This window comes from Carcharhinus amblyrhynchos, chromosome 23 (assembly GCF_965287045.1).
Source record: "Carcharhinus amblyrhynchos chromosome 23, sCarAmb.v2.hapA, whole genome shotgun sequence".
Taxonomy (NCBI): Eukaryota; Metazoa; Chordata; class Chondrichthyes; order Carcharhiniformes; family Carcharhinidae; genus Carcharhinus; species Carcharhinus amblyrhynchos.
In genome coordinates, this window is record NC_137346.1 from 45,179,613 (window position 1) to 45,205,027 (window position 25,415).

General features: G+C 44.0%; 1 protein-coding gene and 1 non-coding gene across 2 annotated transcripts; both read left to right on the top strand.

Annotated features, from left to right (window-relative positions):
* The first annotated feature begins 2,737 nt into the window (after positions 1–2,737).
* ift22 (intraflagellar transport 22 homolog (Chlamydomonas)) lies at positions 2,738–25,294 on the top strand. The gene is made up of 5 exons (XM_080210493.1): positions 2,738–2,827; positions 6,522–6,604; positions 15,690–15,779; positions 17,315–17,517; positions 24,500–25,294. Exons 1-5 carry the CDS (start codon positions 2,789–2,791, stop codon positions 24,646–24,648), a joined length of 564 nt encoding a protein of 187 aa, XP_080066619.1. The 5' UTR covers positions 2,738–2,788; the 3' UTR covers positions 24,649–25,294.
* LOC145357661 (U2 spliceosomal RNA) lies at positions 18,825–19,016 on the top strand. The gene has a single exon (XR_013889350.1). It is a non-coding gene; the product is annotated as a U2 spliceosomal RNA (small nuclear RNA).
* Positions 25,295–25,415: the final 121 nt, after the last annotated feature.

Here is a 25,415-nt window from a genome sequence, read left to right on the forward strand (position 1 = left end):
GCAGTGACCCAAACCGGGAATTGAACCTGGGCCCCAGGAAGCAGTGCTAACCACTGAGGCCTCCTAGGTTCTTGGTATCTAAGTGTCCAATTCTAATTAATTGACAATTCAAAAAACTGAAAAGCCTGTTGCCTTGGTAACACTGCTGCTCGGTCTTTCGATACGAATGTTTGTTTTGGGCTCCTTACGTACTTGCATTTTTCATAGAGAAAGTGTCACCTTTCAAAGGGACCATGCAATGTTTTCTCCCTCGCATTTTACAAACACCAATCTACAATTACTCTACTCAACTTCACACCACACAAGTAAATTCTTTAAAGAGATTTGGTACTTTCTTATTAATCAACCCCTGACCAGTCAGTACATTCTTTTGCACCTCCTTAGCTTCAGGTATAGTTTCCTTTATCACTTCAACAAACCCACTGGCTTATCTTGTTTTACCACATCTGTCTTTGCAGTACTTTTCTGTAACCACCAACACTAAGGCTTTGTGTGTGCCACTGTGTTACGGTGAAAACATCCGAGGCTTTTGATTTCCATCCTCATGGGTTTTGTTTTTAATCCTAAGGTTCCTTGTCTTTATTATCTCCAATGAGATCTCTTCTACACTTACCACCTGAGGATTTCTCTTTTCCTCAGTTCCTATCCTTTACAGATTGAAACTGATGTAGAAAAAAACAAACTTTGATTTGTGAACTAATTCATAATCATCTGCCATTTCTGCTGCTAACCTCGCAGTTTTAACCCTTTGCTCTTAGGATCATAGAATCCCTACAGTGCAGAAGGAGGCCATTTTGGCCCATCGAGTCTGTACCAACCCTTATCCAGGCATACCCCATAACCCCACACATTTGCCTCATTAATCCCCCTAACTTGTATATCTAACAGGCATGGCCAATCCACATATCCTACACATCTTTGGACTGTGGGAGGAAACCAAAGCATCCAGAAGAAACTCACACAGTCACCCAAGGTCGGGGTTGAACCTGGCCCCTGGCAATGTGAGGCAGCAATGCGCCGCTCTGTGCCACCATGCCTCTTCCACATTGGTGTGGCTCAGGTCAGAAACTCCAAAGTGTTTAATGAAGCCCACCTGAACCATAGGTTTTGCCCCTTGAATTTGGCTAGGATAAGTATGAAATGTTTCACTTCAGGTGTGATTCAAATGAAACAGTAGGGAGCTTTTACTAAAGTTTATTTGAGAGCATACTTGACAAGTATGGCAATAAAATTAGAAAGATTGTTTATCAATTACAAATAAACAAAATAATCACTATAATGTATAACTATTAGCGAATATCTCTACCATGTTTCAGTTAAAACCAAAACCTATAGACAACAAAAAAACCTTTTCACAGGTTTAACACAGCACAGATTATTGCTCACTTGATACTGGGATCAGCTACTTTCCTTATGAGGCTGCAGTCAAATACTGCTGTGACTCGGAATACTTTGAAGACAGGACAGCTTTCCAAAGCATCAGAGAGTCTCTGTTTCAGCCCTTCAAAAAACAGCAGACTTCCACCCTTCAGGAAACTGGTGCACCTGGAGGAAACCCACGCAGACACAGGGAGAATGTGCAAACTCCACACAGATAGTGATCTAAGCCTGCAATCAAAACCAGGTCCCCAGAGCTATGAGGCAGCAGGGCTAACCACCGTCCCACCTCACAATCCACAATCTGTGCAATGCTTTTACCTTCCATTTGATTCCTTCAATGGAACCTGAGCCCTTCCACGATGATAAATAGCTTTGGAAAGTAACGCTTTTCAAGGATCTTTGTCAAGTCATTTTAAGTTTTGGTTTCCGTCTTTGCTGGTCAAACCAAGCTCTGAAGCAAGTTGAAGGTTTTACTTGGTATTGTACTGAGAAAGGCTGATATGAGCAACTCACTTGCAATTTTATTTGCTCCTACAAAATACTGTAAACTCTCTGTAGAGGAACTTCATGATTTAATTTCTTAATTGAAAGGACCCAAGGATACCAATTGACCCTGCCATTCCTATTGCAAGAACTAACAACTTGAAGACTGCTCTGTTTTTTTTCTTTTTACTATCTTCATAGTACTCCCCTTTTTACCCTTGAGTCCATTGATTTGATATTTTTTCAAACATACAGCATTTGCTAGATACTGCTAGGGGTCTAATATTAAAACGCTTTTTTTCTACTTTTGCAAGGATCTCGATGAAACAAGATCCCGACTTATTGCCAATTCCATTTTGTAATGTCTGAACTCTGTTAGAGGTTGTGAGTTGCAACAAAAGACAAAGATGTTGCTTGCACGTGTAGATTCAAACTAACAACAGGGTTATTCTCAAAGGTCTTGGCGGTACAGGGTGTAAAATGAAATTAAATGGCATATTGTGAAACACCCTAACAATCACCATCAAATCATGTGACCGGCTCTTTGTGCAATCATACTAACCCTTAAATACATAACACAGCATGTGGGTTCGGCTCAGGGGGTGGGGTTTGTCCAGAGGGGGCGGGGTTTAGATCAAGGGGCGGGGTTTGTCTCGAGGGGCGGGGTTTAGGTAAGGGATGGAGGTTTGTCACGAGGGGGCGGGGTTTGGGTCAGGGGGCGGGGGGGTTAGCGCGAGGGGCGGGGTTTGGGTAAGGGGGCGGGGGAGTTAGTGCGAGGGGCGGGGTTTAGGTAAGGGATGGAGGTTTGTCGCGAGGGGGCGGGGTTTGGGTCAGGGGGGCGGGGGGGTTAGCGCGAGGGGCGGGGTTTGGGTCGATTTCCCACAATCCGGCAGGCGGGTGGCCATGGTAACGGTGGCGACCGAGAATGTTCAATATCAAACTGGTGGTGGTGGGACCGAAAGAGGTACCGGGGGGGGGGCGGAGAGTACATGGGAGGGGTGGTGACCGGGGGAGGGGGGGAGAGACCGAGGGGGGAATGGGAGAGATCGTGGGGGGGGCGGGGAGACATCGGGGGGAGAGATCGGGGGGGAGGGGGGAGAGATCGGGGGGGGAGGGGGGAGAGATCGGGGGGGGAGGGGGGAGAGATCGGGGGGGAGGGGGGAGAGATCGGGGGGGAGGGGGAGAGATCGGGGGACAGACTTGGGGGGGGGACAGCGGGGGAAAAGATCGAGGGGGAGAGATAGGGAGGAGAGATGGGGGGGTTGGGGGTGGGTAATGACGGGAGAGAATGGGGGGGTAAAGGAGGTGGAGAAGGGGGGTGGAGCGAGGGAAAGAGTGGAGGGAGGAGGAAGAGAGAACGGGAGAGAGAGGGGGAGTGGGGAGATGGGGGGAGAGAGGGGAGGGAGAGCAGGGAGGAAGAGGGGGAGCAGGGAGAGAGAGGGGGAGGGGGAGAGAGTGGAGCGGGGAGAGTGAGGGGGAGCGGGGACAGGGAGGGGGAGAGGAGGGAGTGGGGAGAGGGAGGGGGAGCGGGGAGAGGGAGGGGGAGCGGGGAGAGAGAGGGGGAGCGGGGAGGGGGAGAGAGAGGGGGAGCGGGGAGGGGGAGAGAGAGGGGGAGGGGGGAGAGAGTGGAGCGGGGAGAGTGAGGGGGAGAGGGGGGAGTGGGGAGAGGAGGGGGGAGTGGGGAGAGGGGAGGGGAGTGGGGAGAGGGGAGGGGAGTGGGGAGAGGGGAGGGGAGTGGGGAGAGGGGAGGGGGAGTGGGGAGAGAGAGGGGGAGCGGGGAGGGGGAGAGAGAGGGGGAGGGGGGAGAGAGTGGAGCGGGGAGAGTGAGGGGGAGCGGGGACAGGGAGGGGGAGCGGGGAGAGGGAGGGGGAGAGGGGGGAGAGAGTGGAGCGGGGAGGGGGAGAGAGGGGTGCGGGGAGAGGGGAGAGAGGGGTGCGGGGAGAGGGGAGGGGGAGCGGGGAGAGAGTGGAGTGGGGAGAGGGAGGGGGAGCGCGGAGAGAGAGGGGGGGAAGAGAGGGGGGAGTGAGGGGGAGAGGGGAGAGTGAGGGGGAGGGGAGAGAGAGGGGAGGGGGAGCGGGGAGAGAGTGGAGTGGGGAGAGGGAGGGGGAGCGCGGAGAGAGAGGGGGGGAAGAGAGGGGGGAGGGGGGAGTGAGGGGGAGAGGGGGGAGTGAGGGGGAGAGTGAGGGGGAGGGGAGAGAGAGGGGGAGGGGAGAGAGAGGGGGAGTGGGGAGAGAGAAGTGGGAGGGAGCAGGGAGAAGTGGGAGGGAGCAGGGAGAGGAGGAGCGGTGAGAGAGAGTGTGAGAGGGAGTAGGGAGGGGAGAGGGGGTGTGGGAACAGAAGAGAGAGGGAGCAGGGAGGGGAGAGGGGGTGTGGGGACAGGAGAGAGAGGGAGCAGGGAGGGGAGAAAGGGTGTGGGGATGGGAGAGGGAGGGAGGGGAGAGAGAGAACGGTGGGGGAGAGAGAGAGTATCTTGGGGGTTGGGGGGGGAATGGGGGGAGAGAGAGAGAGCCTGGTTGGGGGGAGAGTTGGGGGGGGGCAGAGGCAGAAGCCTGGGTGAGAGGGGCATGGCTGAGGAGGGGCCGTGGCTGCTCTCTGGGAACTCAGTGACGGCTTCTGGGCCACGCTGTCCATTGGGGCTCCAGTGTGAGACAGAGATTGCAGTGTGTTCACTCCTGTCACACACACACTTCTCTGTCACTATGGTCCGAGCTTGGGATTTTGAGCTGGAAATATGAATTTTGCCTCAGTTTGATGCAGTGTGTCAGGTTGAAAGCTGTAAACAGGGTGGAAATGGAGGGAAAGTTTATTCTTTTTCCCTTTTGCTTAACTCTCATATTTTTGCTAGCTTGCTTCACCAATCTACATACCACTGTTTGCTAGTTGTACCCTTCCCACAATTTGCCTTCCTTCAGTAAATGTGATGACAACACACTTGGTGCTGGTGTGGTCTGTTTAAGAAATGTGGTTATGTTTTCTGTGCACATCACCAGAGGGAACTGCTGCAGCAAATTATGAATCAGACTTCTGAGGACCTCCTAAGTCCAACATGTGTACAGGTTCTCCGACTGTAAAACTGTACCAATTTCTCAAATCCTTAAGAGGTACTTTTGTGTTAACCATCCCTATGTGTGGTTAGTGCACTGGTGTTTATCAATAACAGTAAGAACAAACAGCAGAAAATACAACAGGCCCCTTCAACTCATTAATCCTGCATCACTCCACAAGTTATAGATTGTAAATCTGAAAATGAGCAATTTACCCCGACTTTCTGCTTCCTATTAGAACATAGAACCCTACAGTGCAGAAACAGACCCTTCGGCCCATCGAGTCTGCATCAACCATGGTCCCACCCAGGCCCTATCCCCACACATTCACCCACTAACCCCTCTAACCTACACATCCCAGGACACTAAGGGGTAATTTTAGCACGGCCAATCAATCTAACCTGCACATCTTTGGACTGTGGGAGGAAATCCACACAGACATGAGGAGAATGTGCAAACTCCACACAGACAGTGACCTGAGCCAGGAATCGAACCCAGGTCCCTGGAGCTGTGAAGCAGTAGTGCTAACCACTGTGCTACCGTGCCATCCAGTCCTCCATCCATACCAATGCTAACCTACCACAACCTCATTAACTCTTGTACTTTTATGTGGTATCTTGTTGAATGCATTTTGGAAATCTAAATACATTGGATCTACGTTCCCCTTTAATCAGCCTGCTTGTTTACATCGTCAGATAATAAACTCTAATAAATTTGTCAAACATGACTTCCCTTTCACAAAACCATTTTGACTCTGCCTGATTGCATCGTGGTTTTCTAATTGTTAAAGCTGTTGTGGCTGTGGTGAACTGTGATTTTCTAATTGTTCTAGAGGATGTATGTAGCGAATAGTGATTTTCTAATTGTTAAAATTCAAAGTTGTAGAGGGTGTATTTTAGTGAATCTGTATCTGTTGAAATGTTGCTGAACAAAGGCTAGACTGTTGGGATTTTGATAGTGCAGTGGGCCATAGATTTGGCAAAGGAGATAAAGGCTGAGGAAGGAAAGCACTAGTGTTGAAAATTTTGGAAGAGAGATGAGTGGGATGGAACAAGATGAGATGTTCAAAGCAGGAGAAAAGAGCCAAAGGAGCAGAGGGACAGGGTGATAAGAACCCCACCACCACTATGATGACCTGAACAGAAAAAAATGATGGAGGGTACAGCCAGGCACAGAGAGTTCATTAACTGCCGTTATGGCACAGTGGTTAGCACTACTGCCTCATAACACCAGGGATCTATGTTCAATTCCAGCCTTGGGTAACTGTGTGGAGTTTGCACATTCTTCCCACTTCTGTGTGGGTTTCCTCCAGGTGCTTCAGTTTCCTCCCACAGTTCAAAGACGTGCACATTAGGTTGATTGGCCGTGCTAAATTGCCCCTTAGTGTCAGTGGGATTAGCAGGGTAAATATGTTGGGTTACGGGATAAGGCCTAGGTAGGATTGTTGTTGGTGCAGACTCGATGGGCCAAATGGCTGTCCTCTGTAGGGATTCTATGATCAACCCTCAGTCAGGTTTTTGTTAAAATCATGACGATGCAGTCATCCACATACATTCCTGTTGGATTATATGTGTGTTGTATTTTTATGCACAACCCCAAATTTGTCATTGACAGAGTGGAAAAACTGTTCTGGCAAATTTTCTATCAGATGCATCTGAAGCCATTGGTGGTGACTATAGCCCAACACAAGGTGTCAGGTATGTGAGTACTTTATCATCTTATTTAAAACACATGTGTTAATGTTGAATTTGTGTTGTACCGAAACGTATATGTAAATTGGTAATTAATCACAGCTGTCCCTACTTGGGGAGGATCAGGGAATCGCTCAGAGTTATCTAAACCAGTTCACTCGGAGTGTCTGGGAGGAACTGGGTGAGTCTGTGACTTTGCTATTTTAGAAATAAACCTGTTTTAAGTGATAAGCTAGTTTCAGATTCACTCTTCCTCAACATACAATTATTGAAATTAATTTGTTGTACAACCTATTACAGTCCCTTGTACAACCTATTACAGTCCCAACTGGATGTTACTACTGGACAAATCAGATCCCAGGGTGGAACCTGACTTGACAGACCGTAACTTTTATTTTTTTTGTTCAGGAACAAGGAGGGCAGCTACTAAAGAGTCACAGGAATAAAACATTTATTAAACAAGAAAATATTAGTATACTACTCCTTTACCTCACCTATATCTTTACAGATTGATTAGGATAACACAAGTTACAAAATCAATCTTGTATTCTAATGTCCACAGTAAGTAAAGCCCATATGAACCAATAGGCTGCCTGTGGTGGAACACACCACACTTTGAAACCAAGTAACAGGTACCACCCAGAACAAGATACTATGGATCATTCATCAAGTTCCCGCAGACTTTCGTCACACTGTGAGCCAATTGCTCTCATGGAAACTAAGTCTTTCACATGAGGTTTCCAATTTCAACTTGAAGAACTTGTCCCAAATGCACTTTCACCTTGACATCTTAACAAGAATTCATAGAGAATCATAGAAACCCTACAGTACAGAAAGAGGCCATTCGGCCCATCGAGTCTACACTGACCACAATCCCGTCCAGGCCCTATCCCCATATCCCTACATATTTACCCACTAATCCCTCTAACCTACACATCTCAGGACACTAAGGAGCAGTTTTAGCCTGGCCAATCAACCTAACCAGCACATCTTTGGACTGTGGGAGGAAACCGGAGCACCTGGAGGAAACCCACGCAGACACGAGATGAATGTGCAAACTCCAACAGTGACCCAAGCCAGGAATCGAACCCAGGTCCCTGGAGCTGTGAAACAGCAGTGCTAACCACTGTGCTACTGTGTCCCCCCTCCAGGGTTTCCACTGCTTCTTCTTGTGTTCCTTTCACCTGAATCTCCACGTGCATTTAGGCGAAACCTTTCACATATCCTTTCTTGGCTGTGCCAATGAGGAGCTCACTGCGTCAAGGAATCACCAACCTTTGGCTATCTCCTCAGATCTTCTGGCAAGTCCACTTTGTTCCAAGTCTGCTCTCCGCGACTCTGCCTTTTAACTCAGCTTTTTTCATCTGTTCCTCACTCTTAACAGGACTTTTTTCAGATTCCCATTCGTTTCCTTTGACCAGAAGATCTTCTTGGGACCCCCTTTCTGTTCCACTTCCTGGTTTTAAGTCTTTCTGATTCAGCAAGTGGTATCCACAGGCCAACTGAACTAAAACTGCTTTCTGTTTCTCCCTGTTTCTCAGGATCCTTGCTGCTATCCAATAGCACAGTTTTTTCTACCTTATTTGTATTTTAACTTCCCAAAACTACTAACCTCCTTGGTAACAGCTCTTCACTTCGAGGTTTGTAAAGTGTTATGATGTGGAGGGTTGATCCCCTTTTTGAGAAGTAACAGCGAATCCCCCAAAGAGGAATACATCTCCTCATAATCTGTTAAGTGTGTGGGAAAGTGTGAACTGTTCTTATCATAGAATGATAGAACCCTACAGTGCAGAAAGAGGCCCTTCAGCCCATTGAGTCTGCACTGAACACAATCCCACCCACGCCCTACCCCAATATCCCTACGTATCCTACCCACTAATCCCACTAACCTATGCATCCCTGGACACTAAGGGGCAATTTCTTAGCATGGCCAATCAACCTAACCCGCACATCTTTGGATTGTGGGAGGAAACCCACGCAGACACAAGGAGAACGTGCAAACTCCACACAGACACTGACCCGAGCCGGGAATCAAACCCAGGACCCTGGAGCTGTGAAGCAGTAGTGCTAACCACTGCACTACCGTGCCGCCCGTGGGGCTTCAGTGGGGTTTAGTGGTCACCTAACAGAAATATCTGACACTCACTTTAAAATGAACAGTTAACAATTGTTTATTTAACCAACGGGGAACTTTAACTAAGCAAGTAACTTACCAAACAAAATAAGATTCTAATGGAATGCTGCTCAAATAAATACAACATAATTCATTAACCAAAGAAATATAATAATAGATTTCAGTCACTCTCAAAATATACAATCAGGTTTAGTGGCTTTCAGAAATCTTTGGCGGTCTTCTGTTGATTCCTCTGTCTGCAAGTTCTTTTTGATTTGGTTCCTTTCACTAGTTAGATGGTGTATTCCCTTAAGATATATCTGAAGCTGGCAGAATTGAGAACTGCTCTCCCTCACAAGGCTTGAGAGGTGGCAGTTCTTCAGTTGTTCTCCTCCTGTTTTCTTCCCCCTGCACTCTTTTTCTTTATACCTGTGATGTCCTATCAATTTTCCTGCAATAGTATTGGTCTGATGTTGTCAACATCAAATTCAAATCTTATAGGTTTGTGGTAGCTGAGTGTTTGCTTTAAATTGGGCAACATTAAAAAAACACAGGCTGTCTTGTCAAGACCACTGCTTGACCTTTTGATTCAAATGATTCAGCTTGGACTCTATATGTACTTTGCATCTTAAACCTCCAAGCACTGAAACAAAGTTTTTAAAGGGACAGTGCAATGTTTTTTTCTGTAGTATTTTTACATCTTTACCAATGGCCAATTTCCACTTCACAAACTCAACTTTGCAACAAAAGCTTAATTAAAAATGCAGGTTATACAAACAGAGTAGCAACTTCTTAGCTCCATTTCACACAACCTCTAAAATGAATCCAAACCCAGTTTCATCTTTCTCAACACACAGATACAAAATATAGTTGAAAGCTATATTTTATTCCTAACACCTACAAATACAACTTAGTTGAAACGATCTCTCAAAATTACAGTTAAGATCAAGTTGCCAGCATATATTTCCCATTTTATTACAAATCTTTGTTCCTCAAAATAGCTCGCTGACTGAGCTACATCCACCTGGAGGATGCGGATGTTAGCTACTCATAGCACAAATGGCAAACAGATTACAGTAATTAATCACACTATGGACAAGGGAGAGAAAATCCACCAGAGATTAAGGCTGCCATCTGATGGTCACTGCTGTGAATGTTTTGTGAATTTCAAGCCAAGCTCAGGCATGCCTGTACTAACCCCACCCTCGGTTTTCCAGCGGGGGTTGGGAAGGGAGGGGGGGTGTTGGGAATGTCAGTTATTTGGGGTCCTTGAAGAGTTTATTTAGTCTCCAAGTGAGACCCTATTCCTTTGAGTGCTAAGCATTGAAGAAAGAGCACACTGTAGCCTGGCGTGGAAAGGACTGGCAGCTTTCAAGAGAAGTTTGTAATGGCACACGTTGTCACATTGAATGCAACCGCCTTGACTATCTATTAGGAAATCAGTTCGTAATTGACAAGCATGAGCACTTGGTCAGCACTGCTCCAGTCAGGTCTGAAACAAGATGTGCTCTTTAGAGATGTAAAGTTTGTAAGATTTATTTATTAGCATCACAAATAGGCTTACATTAACACTGCAATGAAGTTACTGTGAAAAGGCACTTGATGCCACACTCTGGCACCTGTTTGGCTACACTAAGGAAGAATTTAGCATGGCCAATCCACCTAACCAACACATCTTTCGAAGCACCTACTGAAAACCCATGCAGGCACAGGGAGAACATGCAACTCCACACAGACAGTGACCCGAGCTGGGAATCAAACCCAGGTCCCTGATGCTGTGAGGCAGCAGTGCTAACCACCGTGCCACTGTGCTGTTCTTGTTGAGCTTCACCAAAGGATAGAGCTGACCAGGAGGAGTTTAAGTAAAATGTAGCTGAGCGGTGGACCTCGAGCTGACCAGCTGGATGAGTAACCAGTTTGCTGGCTTGAAGATGGTGATGATGTTCGCCTGTCTCCAGATGTCATGATGTTTGTAAAGAAAAAAGCCAATCAGTTCCATCCAGGAACAAACAAGACAATCTGGTAATACCTGTGATCTAAACACTGGTACCTATTTGGCAATGTGCTCTTCACGCAGCAGGAAATCACTGGCATCACGATAACTTGTACTATTTGAGGGACTGACTGCTGGCCTGATCTGCACCAAGCTCGGTCTGACGCTGCAGCCAAAACATCTTCAATTAACCTGTCAGGCATGGCCAAAGCTCCATATTAAACTCCTCAAGAACCTTTCCATAGCCTTAACGTGACTCCACTCTGCAATCTGATCGATCTTCCTTGAGTGATGTAGACTCGAAAGATCACCCCCACTCCTTGAGTGATGTAGAAGACAAACTAAAATGGCTCTGTGATATAATCATCCAAACTTTAGTAGTTTTCCTTGGATACAGTAAGTATAAGTACCAAGACTGGTTTTGTGAGAATGAAAAACAGAAACAGCGCTCACACAGACAACCCCACCATCAACCAAGCATCAAGTCTGTAAACCTAAAAACAATTTGCAGAGTGCTTTAACAGAAGTGCAGAATAACTATTGAATGCAGAAGTTGATGAACTGCAGCATTGAGCTGAGACTTGATGGATGTTAGGGAACTTGGGGAAATAAATAGTGATGTCTTGAGGAGTGTACGTAGTACAGAGGCGGAGGTGCTGGAAGTCTTAAAGCACATGAAGGTAGATAAATCACCGGACCTGAGGAAGTGTATCCCAGGACATTGTGGGAGGCTAGGGAGGAAACTGTGTCCTCCCTATCCGAGACACTTGAATCATTGATAATCACAGGTGAGGTGCCTGAAGATTGGAGAGTGGCAAATGTTGTGCCTTTGATGAGAAAGGGCTGCAGGGAAAAGCCTGGGAACTACAGGCCCGTGAGCCTTACATCTGTGGTGGGTACGTTATTGGAAGGTATTTTGAAAGACGGGATCTACAGGCATTTAGAGATACAAGGACTGATTAGGGACATTCAGCATGGCTTTGTGAATGAAAAATCATGTCTCACAAATTTGATTGAGTTTTTTGAAGGGGTAACCAAGAAGGTAGATGAGGGCAGTGCAATTGATATTGTTTACATGGACTTTAGCAAGGCATTTGACAAGGTACCATATGGTAGGTTGTTGCATAAGGTTAAAACTCACGGAGTCCAGGGTGGGGTATCTAAATGGATACAAAATTGGCTTCTTGACTAAAGCCAGAGGGTGGTTGTAGAGGGTTGTTTTTCAAACTGGAGGCATGGTTTGCAGATGACACCAAGATTGGTGGCATAGTGGACAGTGAAGAAAGTTATCTCCGATTGCAACAAGATCTCAATCAGTTGGGCCAGTGGACTGACGAATGACAAATGGAGTTTAATTTAGACAAATGCGAGGTAATGCATTTTGGTAGATTGAACCAGGGCAGGACTTACTCAGTTAATGGTTGGGGAGAGTTACAGAACAAAGAGATCTAGGGGTACATGTTGGGGAGAGTTACAGAACAAAGAGATCTAGGGGTACATGTTCATAGCTCCTTTAAAGTGGAGTCACAGGTGGACAGAGAGGGGAAGAAGACATTCAGCATGCTTGGTTTCATCAGTCAGAACACTGAATACAGGAGTTGGGACATCTTGTTGAAGTTGTACAAGACATTGATAAGGCCACACTTAGAATACTGTGTGCAGTTCTGGTCATCCTATTATAGAAAGGATATTATTAAACTAGAAAGAGTGCAGAAAAGATTTACTAGGCTGCTACCAGGACTTGATGTTATAGGAAGAGGCTGGATAGTCTGGGACTTTTTCGCTGGAGTGTAAGAGGTTGAGAGGTGATCTTATACAGGCCTATAAAATAATGAGGGACATAGATCAGCTAGATAGTCAATATCTTTTCCCAAAGGTAGGGGAGTTTAAAACTAGAGGACATAGGTTTAAGGTGAGATGGGAGAGATACAAAAGTCCAGAGGGGCAATTTTTCCTGAGGGTGGTGAGTGTCTAGAACAAGCTGCCAGAGGTGGTGGTAGAGGTTGGTATAATTTTGTCTTTTAAAAAGCATTTCGATAGTTAAGATGGGTATAGAGGGACATGGGCCAGATGTGGGCAATTGGGATTAGCTTAAGCATTTAAAAAAATAGGCAGATGGACAAGTTGGACTGAAGGACCTGTTTCCGTGCTGTAAACCTCAATGACTCCGTGACCATGTTTTGCTGAATTGTGGAAATGACCTACTCTCGACAATCTTCACTTCAATCCTGATCGTTTATGGGAGCTGCCTCATTACTGAAGACAATCGATGTTTCTTTTGGTAGAATTGTTTTCATTTCTAAATTTTGTTTCAACCTTTTGCCAAGGTTGCAATCAATCTCAAGTTGCTTTTTAAATGTTGCAGATGACAGACACAAAAGCTTTCTACTTTTTATCATTTATTCACTTTTCTTGGTCAGTTGATCAAGCTGCTCTGCTTTCTCTCCTAGAGCTATACATGACTTCTTTCGTATTGCATTCAGTATGGTTATGCTCTGTCTTAAGGGGCAACTACCAACTCCTTCTACCTATCTTAGTTTACAAGTTATTTCTTCCCCTCCTTATTTTTGGTTCCTCTTCCTGTTGGAAACAAATCCTAACATTTGTTATTTTAAAATCTGTTACTCAAACCTTTTACTCCAGACAAGATCATTTAAAGGTTTTTATTGTCAATGAAGGATGTGAAAAATTGTTTGTTCCTGATTTGCTTTGAGTTTGTTTTACTCATTGGGCACATGAAAAGAACTACTTGATGAGTCCTAATTGATGATTAAATCAAGGAGCTCATGCTCCTTATTTAAAGCAGGTGTGTCAGTCTCCCAGCCTGCATTCAGCAGGGAGCAACTGGAGAGCTGGCTGTATACAGATATATGGTGTAAATAAAGCAACTTGGTGAAGGGGGAAAAAAAACTATAATTATTAAGTTGTTTTTCTGTAACATGAGGACAGCTGCATGGTGATTCTTCTTGTGCACAAGTCACTAAAGGCCTCATATTGGATGCATGGTGTCTAGCGCTGTTTGTGCGAGAGTGAATAATTTGTCTTTTTAAAGCACGTTTAAGATAGTAAAGCCCAATAAACAGTTGTTGTTCTTACAACAATAATTCCATGAGTGGTTTCAAGAAACAGGCTAATAACAACACACACACAAAAATGCAGGAAAATCTCAGCAGGTCTGACAGCATCTATGGAGAGAGAGTAGAGCCAGTGTTTTGAGTCTAGGTGACCCTTCATCAGAGCTCTGACGGAGGGTCATCTAGACTCAACATTGGCTCTACACTCTCTCCACGGATGCTGTCAGACTTGAGATTTTCCAGAATTTTTCTGTTTTTGTTTCAGGTTCCAGTGTCACAGTATTTTGTGTTTATTACAACTAATAATATTATTCTTACATTACTGATTTACAGTAATTGTGAGATGTTGAAATATAAGTAATATAGAATGGTCCCTGGACATGGAGTAATGAATTCTGGCTTTCTCAGCTGTAAGTTCAGCTGTGAATGAGCATCCTAGGGATTGTTCCTTTCAAAAGAGGAAGGCATTTTCGTGTCCTGTCTGGCTGTAAATCTACTTCTTTGTCCTTCTCTTTGAGCCATCGATTATCCAGTCATTCTAGTTCTGCCTTAATGGACTATGAGGTGACAGTGGCCTCTGTTTTTGCCTGTGGACACATACTGTATCTTGCAGGATTACACCTTTCAAAATGCTAACAGTGAAGGTGAGTCTCCTAGCAACTAAATTTTTGATTTAGGTAAACATTACCTGTGACCTGGGAGCTCCAGCCAAGGGTTATTTCAGGATTCTCTGATGTTTACAAGCACTGGGAGCACTCCATCACTTTTCTCAACATTGCTATCTGGTCAAAATGTAATGCAATGCTTGCTAGTATTCTTTAACCATAAAGCAACTTTAAATGAGTGCAGCTCCAACAACACTTCTATCTTCCAGAGTAAAGCAGCTACTTAATTGGCACCCCATCCACCATCTTGAACTATCAGAGATGCTGGGTATCAGCAACTTTAGACACTCTTATTTGACTCTTGCACAAACAGCGCTAGACACCATGCATCCAGTGTGAGACCTTTAATGACTTGTGCACAAGGAGAATCACAGCATGCAGCTGTCCTGCAAGATGTTCTGACATTACAGAAAAACAAGTTAGTAATTAAGTCATTTAGAGCAGATCAGGAACAAGCAATTTTTTGCATCCTTCATTGATGTACATGTTTACCAATTAAATCCTGGCTTTTTGTCCTTTCTCATTCGATGAAAAATTGAGTTCTGCTAATCCTTCATTTGCATTGCATATCCCAATATCTCACCTTTGGTATTTGTGATGAAAAAAATCTGATCTTGCTCACCCTCTAGTGAAAGTCAAAAAACAGAATGTTATGGGGCCCATGCGAGTGAAGATTAGTCTGAAATAGCAAGCAGAGTCCCTTGAAGCTCTGCAACTAATAACATTCTCACCAGCTGTTAAGGAGAAGGCATTGAATTTTTAATCTGAGCATTTGAACTTCCACACCACACCAACGATCATTGCCAACCATGTATACCATCTACAGGATGCACTAGAGCACCTCACCAAGGTTCCTTCGACAGCACTTTCCAAACCCGCAATCTCTACCATAAAGAAGGACAAGAGCAGCATGAGAACATCACCAACTACAAGTTCTCTTCAAGCCCCAATTACCATTCTGTTGCTTCACTGTCATTGGGCCAAAATCCTTTCCACCCCCATCCCTCCAACAGCACTCTGGGTGTACCTACACCACACTGCAACAGTTCAAGAAGACAGCTCACCACCACCTTCTGAAGGGCAGTTAGAGATGTGCTTTACCAGTAATCCACATGAAAGAATAAATAATTGTAATAAAACAGAAAAGGAGTGGTATGTTCTGATGAATGTATTGCATGATTTGTGTTTTTTGTATTTTACCATGTTTTATATATTAATGCTAAACAAAAGTCATCTCATCTTCTAGGATCCTGGAGTACGAATGTCCAAATGTGAATGCCAATGGGAAAAGTATTGGGTGTGAAGTGGAACTGTGGGACTGCTCCGGTGATCAGAAGTAAGATAATAGGATGATTACATTTCCCAGTTAGTGATGATTTGTTCTGAGAATGAAAGACAAAACCCAGTATGGGCAACAGCTGATCTTTCATCTCAATCCCTTTTTCCTGCACACTCCCTATATGACTTGATTCCCTGAGATTTAGTGATGGAGCATCTACAATCCTCTGGGGTAGAGAAACCCAAAAATTCACAACCCTTTTAGTGAAGAAATATCTCTGCACCTCAGTCCTAGGTCTCTTATCATGGCACTGGATATCCTGGGTCTCATGTTCTAGCCAGGGGAAATTACCACTTAGTATCTACCCTGCCTAATTTCTTCACAATATATACGTTTAAATAAGATTACCTCTCATTCTTCTAAACTCCAGAGGGTATATCACAATTTGCTGTCATCTCTCTCATCCCACAGACTGGTTGAGTGAATGTTCTTCAATGTGAATATATCCTTCCTTAAATATGGAGAACAAAACTACACAAATGGGATCTCACCAAAGCCCAGTACAATTATAGCAAAACTTTGTGTACTCTACTTGCAATAAAGGCCAACATTCCATTTGTTTTGTCAATTGCTTGCTGTACCTACATATTAACATTGTATTCCTTGCACAAGCATGCCCAAGCTGACAACATATCCATTTAGTGAGGATTTACAGTTTTGCACCTTTTTATAAAATGGTTTGTTTTTCCATTCTTACGACCAAAGTGATGAACTTCACACTTCCCCTCATTCTGCTTCACCTGCTGCCTTATTGCTCACTCACTTAAACTGTCTGTATCTCTTTGCAACCATTTTGTGTTCTCCTCACACCCTGCATTCCCACCTAGCTTTTTGTCACCAGCAATCTTATGAAGGGATCTGATGTCTTCATTTCTGGGGGAGCCCAAAATTAAGAGGCCAGAGATGTATGGTGGTCATCAACAAATCCAGAAAAGAATTTGAACAAAATCTCTTGACCCAGCGAGCACTAATAATATGGAACTTGTTTGCTCCAATATATGGATTCATGAAGGATGTACAACACAGATACAAGTCATTTGGCTCAACCAGTTCATGTTGATTTTTGTGCTCAACTTGGGCCTCTTGCTTCTTCATCTAACTGTTGACACAATCCTTTTTCCTTTGACCGATTTGTGATTATCTGGCCTCCAATTAAATGTTTCTATAATTTTTGCCTCCTCCATTCCCTGGGTGGAGGATTGTGGGGAATAGCATTGATCTGAAGTAATATACGAGGCAGCCTTTATGGAACTTAAACATCAGCAAGAGTTGAGGGGCTAAATGGCTTGTTTGTGTGTGTATCTTCTATGTATTTCACAAAATGAATGAGGTGATAGGAATGAGAACTCGGTGAACAGATCTTTAAAAAAACTAAACCACACAGCAATTCTTCAGCTATTCTGAAAATAAGATTATTAATTGTTTAAAATTGTTAAATTTCAGCTGGAGATATACTTGGATAGTGAGCTGACCTTAACATTTGACATTCTGTGTGCTCTTCTGTTTACTACGTTTTTTCCCCCTCTGTGAAGATTTGAGGCCTGTTGGCCAGCTTTAATGAAGGACTCCAATGGGGTTGTAATTGTGTTTAACATGGATGTGCCCAGCCAGCTGAAGGAGATTGAGACGCTCTATTCCTCCTTCGTACAGCAGCAGCGATTACACGACTCTCAGTGTCTTCTCATCGCTCACCACAAGCCAAACTCAGCAGCTGGCAGAGGGCGGCCTAGCCTGGGTAAGTGAGGAAGCAGCCATATTACTCTTGATAACAAGCCATGGGCGAATGTTTTCCAATTCAATCCAACTAATAATCAAACAAGCTCTGATGGGAGCAAAGTGGCAATGATTTCATTGGGAATTGGGAAATTGTCATAATTTTCATATAATTTTACTTTTTAGCTTTTTCCTTAAACTTCAGATGCAAACTGTTGCTTTATAATGATGCACGCTACAGACTTCATCAGGAACATAATGGGGATTTATAAACAAGGAAAAAGACTGGCAGCTCTCCCTCACCCCCCTCCCCCCCCCAACAGAGGTTGCTCTAGAGCAGCCCACCATTGTCCCTGTCCCTACATGTCCACTAGATACCTTCAGATTGTCTTCTGCCTAAGAGAGAACTCCCCCTGGGGTGATTACCAATTGGTAAGTTCCAGTTGGTCCCCCAAGCCAGGTGACCCTCTTCTGCTGTGTTGCCCTTAACGGATAATCACCACATCCCACCCCCTTAAACTCTTTTATACAGTTCTTCAAAATTAAGTTACTCAAGCCAAAATTCTAACTAAATATCATACACATGATTTGGACGATTATAAGTAGGGTCTTTGAGGAGTTTTTCTGTTTCCTGTAGAATGGTGTAATTCTGTAGTCTGAGGTACTTTCACATTAACAGGAACTACAGTAATGGGTATTGTTATTATAATGAATCTTCTCTAGAGCTTTAATTCTTCTTGCTGATGCCTTTTTATGTTCAATGGTTTCTAACTTGTTTTGGAATCTTTAATTTCAGCATTTGTTCTGACGTGAATCCACCACTGTCTTACTGGACATATACATTTCACAAACGGAATCTTAATTTCTACCTGTTTTAACTTCAGCTAAACCCTATTTAGCTTCGCTGTTGTTCGGGGTTTGTCTCCAATGTAGTGTTAACTTGTTTCCATTCTGCAATTTTCAAGTCCTTCATTTGGTCATTTGTTGCCCTTCCGTGCCCTCCTTATGGGGTCTTTCTTGCAGTCTTCATTGCATATTGACCTTTTTTGAGATTTTCCTTCTGAGGTCTTCTCCAATTTTCCTGTCCATGACTTTTCTTGTCTTTGCAGCTTTTAAGTGCATTGCCGCTTTAAGACTTGTGTAGTAATCTTTATCCATTCCACAGATACAGTTGGCTTCCCTCTGCGGGTACATTTTAACAACAATTTTAACAAGGCAGGTATAGGCTGCCTCATTTGGGCTTTTTCTATTTATTTTACTTTTAAAGCTACAGGACTGCTTCCTTCATTTTTATTTTTAGCTTTTGAACTTGTTCACCTGCAGCAATTCTTTGCTTCTTGGCCTTTTGGCTAAGATCAAGTGTAGTATCGACCTGCTGTGCTTGGTTGCAGACATTAGGTTACATTTCAGCTTCGTTTGAAGCAATTTTTTAAAGTGACATCTCAGCCTTTTGGCTAAGATGCAAATGAGATCAAGCCTTGGAGAAGGAGCTATGCCCGCTCCAATCAGCTTGGATCATGTAGATCAAGCCCAAGACAGGAGATGAGAGCCCTGTCTTGTCAGCTTGGATCAGGAATGTCTCAACTTGTTGGGACTCTGGATTGGACTTGATTGGATTGAAATAGAATAAAAACAAAAATTCTTTGCCTCCTATCCAAATTCCTTCCCTCTAAATTTGAAACAACACCACTTCCAGCTGCCAGCTCCCAGGGCCATTTTTTCTTCTTCACTTAAAACATTGCTTTCTGTGTTTTATCTTTCAAAAGAAAACCTGCAGCAACTCTGCATTTCCTCAACCCAAGTTCTATTTCCCTTAAGCTCAAAGGCACAGCTCTCGCTTCTGAGTGTTATTTTCTCTCTTTTTCTATATATTTCTAAACTTTTGTCTATACCGGCCAGTCCAGGTTTGCTCTGCATCTGTCCCTCAGAATCTGGCAATATCTCAAAAGCTGACCTTTCGCACTTCTCAGCCACAGGCAGTATCGCCATAATCCAATCTTATCCTCATTGCCAGTGAAATGATGCACGCTACAGATTTGGTCAGGAACTCGAAGGGTATTTATTAACAAGAATTGTACAGGCCAACAGCTCCTGGTTGCCCCAGTCCATATATTTCTTCTACATGCTGTCTGGGTAGCTTCTGCCTAAAAGAGTGGACTCCACCCTCTATGGTAACTACCCACTCTGTCTCAATTGGTCCCTCATACCAGATTACCCTCTTCTGTTGTGTTCCCTTAAAGGAACAACCACCACAACAATCATTTAATAAACTACAATTGACAATACAGCAGCACTGTCAGAATTCCCAAAATTAATAATTTCTTGAATTTCTTCAAGTCTTTGCTCTTTAATATCTTTGGGACCTTTAGAAAGCTCATATAGGCACACAAAATCATTGAATAGCTACAGCACAGAAGAAGGCCATTCGTCTATTGTGTTTGTGCTGGCCCTCCGCAGCAGCCAGGAAAATCTATTCTCCTGACTTGCCTAATTCGTTTGGATGAGGAAATCCTTACAGCACCAGAGTGTGGCTTTAGACATTCCAAAGGGATCTGTGACATGGTAGATGAATCAGAGAATGTCGAAACCCAACACCAGGAACACGTCATTGCATTCATTGATCCTGAACAAAGCGTTTGAGGATTATGGATTGTGCTCCAACAAGTTTGTTGTCCAAGAAACTTCATCCCAGTCTGGCAATGGGTTCTTGATGATATGACTGTAAGTGTCCTGTGTGGATAATCTAAAACAGACACCAGAATTTGGATTGGGTTCAAGCAAGCTCCTTACTACTCACAATCTACCTGACATTAGCTGTTCAGCTCATCAAAGTTCAACTATCCTCTGGTGTCAGTATTAAATACTGTCTGGGTGGAGGAAAATTCTTTCACTTCAGTTGCTTCCATGCCAAAACTAAAGTAACCACCACAGATGTACATGATCTCCAGTTTGTGGATGACAGCAGTGTTATTGCATCCCCTGTGCCATATTTGCAATATCTTCAATTCTACTAACTCCATCTATGCTTGAATGTTACCTAAACAAAATTCATATATCAACCTACATCCTGGTCAGCTCTGCTGAATATTCCACTTCCCACGCACAGTGAAGAAGAGACTCTGGAATACCTTGAGCACTTTCAATACCTTCTCTTAAAGGCAACCATTGATCAGAAGATACCAGCTCAGCCTTCGACATGCCTTGGACCCTGCAAGACAGTTGTTATCATCACGTTTCTGCACTGCTGTAAGTGAGACCTGAACAGTGTATCAACAACACATAGAGCACTATAAAAATTCCTTAAACAATATCGCCACTGCATTCTCCACATTCAATGGGAGGACCATTGAACAAATACTTGTGTCTTTCTTGAAGCCAGTTCCACAAACAAAAACTCCCACGGAATCAACTTTTGGTGGACTGGACAATGTATCTGGTGGACAAAACTGTCTCTCATAAGAACGTAAGAAACAGGAGCAGGAGTAGGCCATCTAGCCCTTTGAGCCTTTCCTGCCATTCAATAAGATCATGGCTGATCTGAAGTGGATCAATTCCACTTACCCGCCTGCTCCCCATAACCATTAATTCCCTTATCGATCAGAAATCTATCTACCCGTGACTTAAATATATTCAACGAGGTAGCCTCCACCATTTCAATGGGCATTCCAGAGATTTACTACTCTCTGAGAGAAGAAGTTCCTCCTCAACTCTGTTCTAAACTGAGCACCACCCCCCCCCTCCTTATTTTGAGGCTGTGCCTTCTAGTTCTGGTTTCCTTTCTAAGTGGAAAGAATCTCTGTACCTCTACCCTACCTAGCCCTTTCATTATCTTATATGTCTCTATAAAATCCTCCCTCAGCCTTCTAAACTCCAATGAATACAGGCCCAATTTACTCAGTCTCTCCTCCTAAGCTAACCCCCTCATCTCCGGTATCAGCCTGGTGAACCTTCTCTGTACTCCTGCAAGGTCCTGTTCTGCAAGGGTGGCAAAGTGGTTAACACTGCAGCCTCACACTGCCAGGCACCCAGGATGCTTTTTCAGAGTCAGTGCCGACTTGATGGGCTGAATGTTTTCTGCACTGTAGCGATTCTGTAGTTCTCTGAAAATTCTTCAGGTGGGGTTGCATTGACCTGAATGTCAGGGAGGAACTTTGCTGACAACTGTTCAAAATGGTGACAAACTGTCAAAGCTGCATCATGCTTTGAGTCCCAATGTTTTAATGATGGGGCAGAGTTGCAGGAGGGAAGGAAAGGAAATAAATCCTGCATTCAGATCCATCTGTACACAGATCTGGGGTTCAAGAATTGGCCTGTTCATTCACAAGAAAACCTATCACAGAAACTCACAACCCAGAGTAGATTCATCTTTGAATTGAGGGACAACCAAAAACATAATCCCCTGGCAATAAACACCAGCATGCCATTTGCCTTCCCAGCTGTTAGTTATTCCTGCGTACTAACTCTGTTCCTTGTACGAGTACATCCAAATGTCTCTAGACATAATATTTACAAGCCTTTTAAAATCTTTCTTACTTGGACAATGGTTAGATTTTCTCTTGTTGGAGATGGTCATTACCTGGCATTTGTGAGGCACAATGTTACTTGCCATTTGTCAGCCCAAGCCTGGATATTGTCCAGGTCTTGCTGCATTTGGACATAAACTGCTTTATATCTGAGGAGTTGTAGATGGTGCTGAACATCACTGCTTCTGACCTTAGAGAATGAAGGATATTGGTGAAGCAGCTGAAAATGGGCCCAGGACACTACCCTGAGGAACCTCTGCAGTGATGTCCTATAGCTGAGATGACTGACCACCAATGACCACAACCATCTCCCTTTGTGCTAGGCATGAATCCAACCAGTAGAGAGTTTCCCCTGATCTCCATGGACTCCAGTTTTGCTAGGGTTCCTTGATGCCATACTTGGTCAAATGTGGCCTTGATATTAAGGGCATTTGCTCTCTGAAGTTAAATTCTTTTGTCCACGTTTGAATCAAGGCTGCAATGAGTTCAGGGGCTATGCGACCCTAGCGGAACACAAACTGAGCATCAGTGAGCACATTATGCAGAGTAAGTGCCACTTGATAGCACTGTTGATAACCCCTTCCATCACTTTACTGATCAAGAGCAGACTGATGGGGCGGTAATTGGCCAGGTTGGATTTGACCTGCTTTGTGTGTACAAGACATAACTGGGAGCATTCCTTGTTGGATGCCAGTGTTTGGCTATACTGGAGCAGCTTGGCAAGATCTGGAGTTTTCAGTACTATTGCTGGAATATTGTCAGCACCCAAGCATCCAGTGTCTTCAGCTGTTTCTTGATACCACATGGAGTGAATTAAATTGACTGAAATCTGGCATCTGTGATGCTGCGAACCTCTGGAGGAGGCCAAGATGGATCATCTACTCAACACTTCTGGCTGAAGATTGTTGTGAATGCTTCAGCGTTATCTTTTGAACTGATGTGGTGGGTTCCTCTATCATTGAGGATGGGGATATTTGTGGAACCTCCTGGATGCAGCAGGACTGCAGAGCTTAAATCTAATCCATTGGCTGTGGAATCACTTAGCTCTCTCACTTAGAGTCATAGAGGTTTATAGCATGGAAACAGGCCCTATGGCCCAACTTGTCCGCACTGCCCTTGTTTTAAACCCCTAAGCTAATCCCAATTGCCTGCATTAGCCCATATCCCTCTATACTCATCGTACCCGTGTAACTGTCTAAATGCTTTTTAAAAGACAAAATTATATCCACCTCTACTACTACCTCTTCCAGACACTCACCACCCTGTGTGAAAAAATTGCCCCTCTGGACACTTTTGTATTTCTCCCCTCTCACTTTAATCTAGTTATGGACTCCCCTACCTTTGGGAAAAGATATTGACTACTTAGCTGATCTGTGCCCTATGTTATTTTGTAAACTTCTATAAGATCACCCTTCTATGCGCCAGAGGAAAAAAGTTTGTTTACGTAGCCTCCTTATAACTCAATCCTTCAAGTCCCGGTAGCATCCTAGTAAATCTTTTCTGCAATCTTTCTAGTTTAATAATATCTTTTCTATAATTGCGTGACCAGAACTGTACACAGTTTTCCAAGTGTGGCCATACCAATGTCTTGTACAACTTCAACAAAACATCACAACTCCTGTACTCAAACGTTCTGACCAATGAAACCAAGCATGCTGAATGCCTTCACCATTCTGAACACCTGTGACTCCATTTTCAAGGAGCTATGAACATGCACCCCTAGATCTCTCTGTTCTATAACTCTCCCCTATGCCCTATTAACTGAGTAACTGATTCATACCAAAATGCATTACCTTGTATTTATCGAAATTAAACTCCATCTCCCAAGATCCCAGTCGAGGCCATCCTCATGTGTGCGGAACTTGGTGATTGAACTTGGCAAGACTGTTCTCTTCCTGTTGGCGAACACATCAGCAGTCACGGGCATTCAGCCTCTGATATTCAAGTAAGCATTCTCCAAGGCGGCCTTCACGACACACGACAGCACAAGAGTCGCCAAGCAGAGACTGATAGCCAAGTTCCTCACAACGAGGATGGCCTCAACCGGGATCTTGGGTTCACGTCACACTATTTGTAACCCCCTATGACTTGCCTGGGCTTGCAAAATCTCACTAACTGTTCTGTCTGGAGACAATACAGATCTCTTTAACTTAATGCTATCTCCACCCACACTGTCTGCACCTTGATTAGCTGTAAAGACTCACGTTCTAATCAGTATTCTGTAAACTGAGTGTCTTTATATGCCCTCCCCACTCACCTGACGAAGGAACAGCATTCTGAAAGCTAGTGGTGTTTGCTCCCAAGTAAACCTGTTGGACTTTAACCTGGTGTTGTAAGACTTCTTACTGTGTTTTATGAATAGGCCATAGAGGGCATGATGTCAAACCTGATGTCATTATGGTCAGCAAAGTGCCAATGGGCAGCAGGGCAGGAGCCAAAGATCATAAAGTATGTACTCCTAACATTATATTTTCTTACTAGCCCAGCAACTGAACAAATTGACTTTGATCCATTCGAACCTAGAAGATGATCCAGAACTAGTGCGCACAGCTTTCCGCCAATTCCTGGGGGCAGTCGTCAGTTCCCTATCTGAGAGCAGAGACAAAGAAGAGATGTCAATCATCACCTGAGAGAACCACTCCAATCTCTTCAGACTCCTAAATTACGCTCACTGACTCAGTCCTCCTCTTCCCATTCCAAACAATTTTGATTCTGCTCCCCACTGGAGAATGCAGGACTCAGATTACTGTCAAACCCAGCCCTCACACTAATCCTGACTAACAGTCAGAAAAATGCTTCTAAAAATTTACTTAGAAGTAAAACAAGTTACCAAAAATTGCAATTTGAGGAGGGGATATCTGCTTATTCTTGAACAATGTTTGTGTGTACTAATCTATTCTACATGATTCAGATTAACTGAAGGTAACATTACTGAACTTGTTTAGGTTGAAAATGCTCCAAGTTTGGTGGTGATTAAGGTACACATTTGAAGTGATGTGTTGTACTTATTACAGAATAAATTGGTCATAGCAGGATGTCACATTTGGTTCAGCTAGTTGTAATGCAGATGATTCTTACCAAACTGCTCCAATGCATGTGTCTCATATTTACAACATCTCCTTTAAAAGGTGAAGTTTTTTAATTGGCAATTAATACTCATAAGTACGCAAATCAAACTCAACCTGACTGTACGTTATTCTGCTTGGAATGAACAACCAAAAGCTCAATTTTCCTTGTACCTCAATTGACTAAGCAAATGTATTAAAATATATTTTATAAACCTTGTGTTTCTGTGTAATGTACAGCATCTGTCAGGCAGTGCGGCACAACCCAGTGTCTGACTTAAATGCAGTCAGTGTTCAGATGTTCAAAATAGGCATTAACAAAATTCAGATTC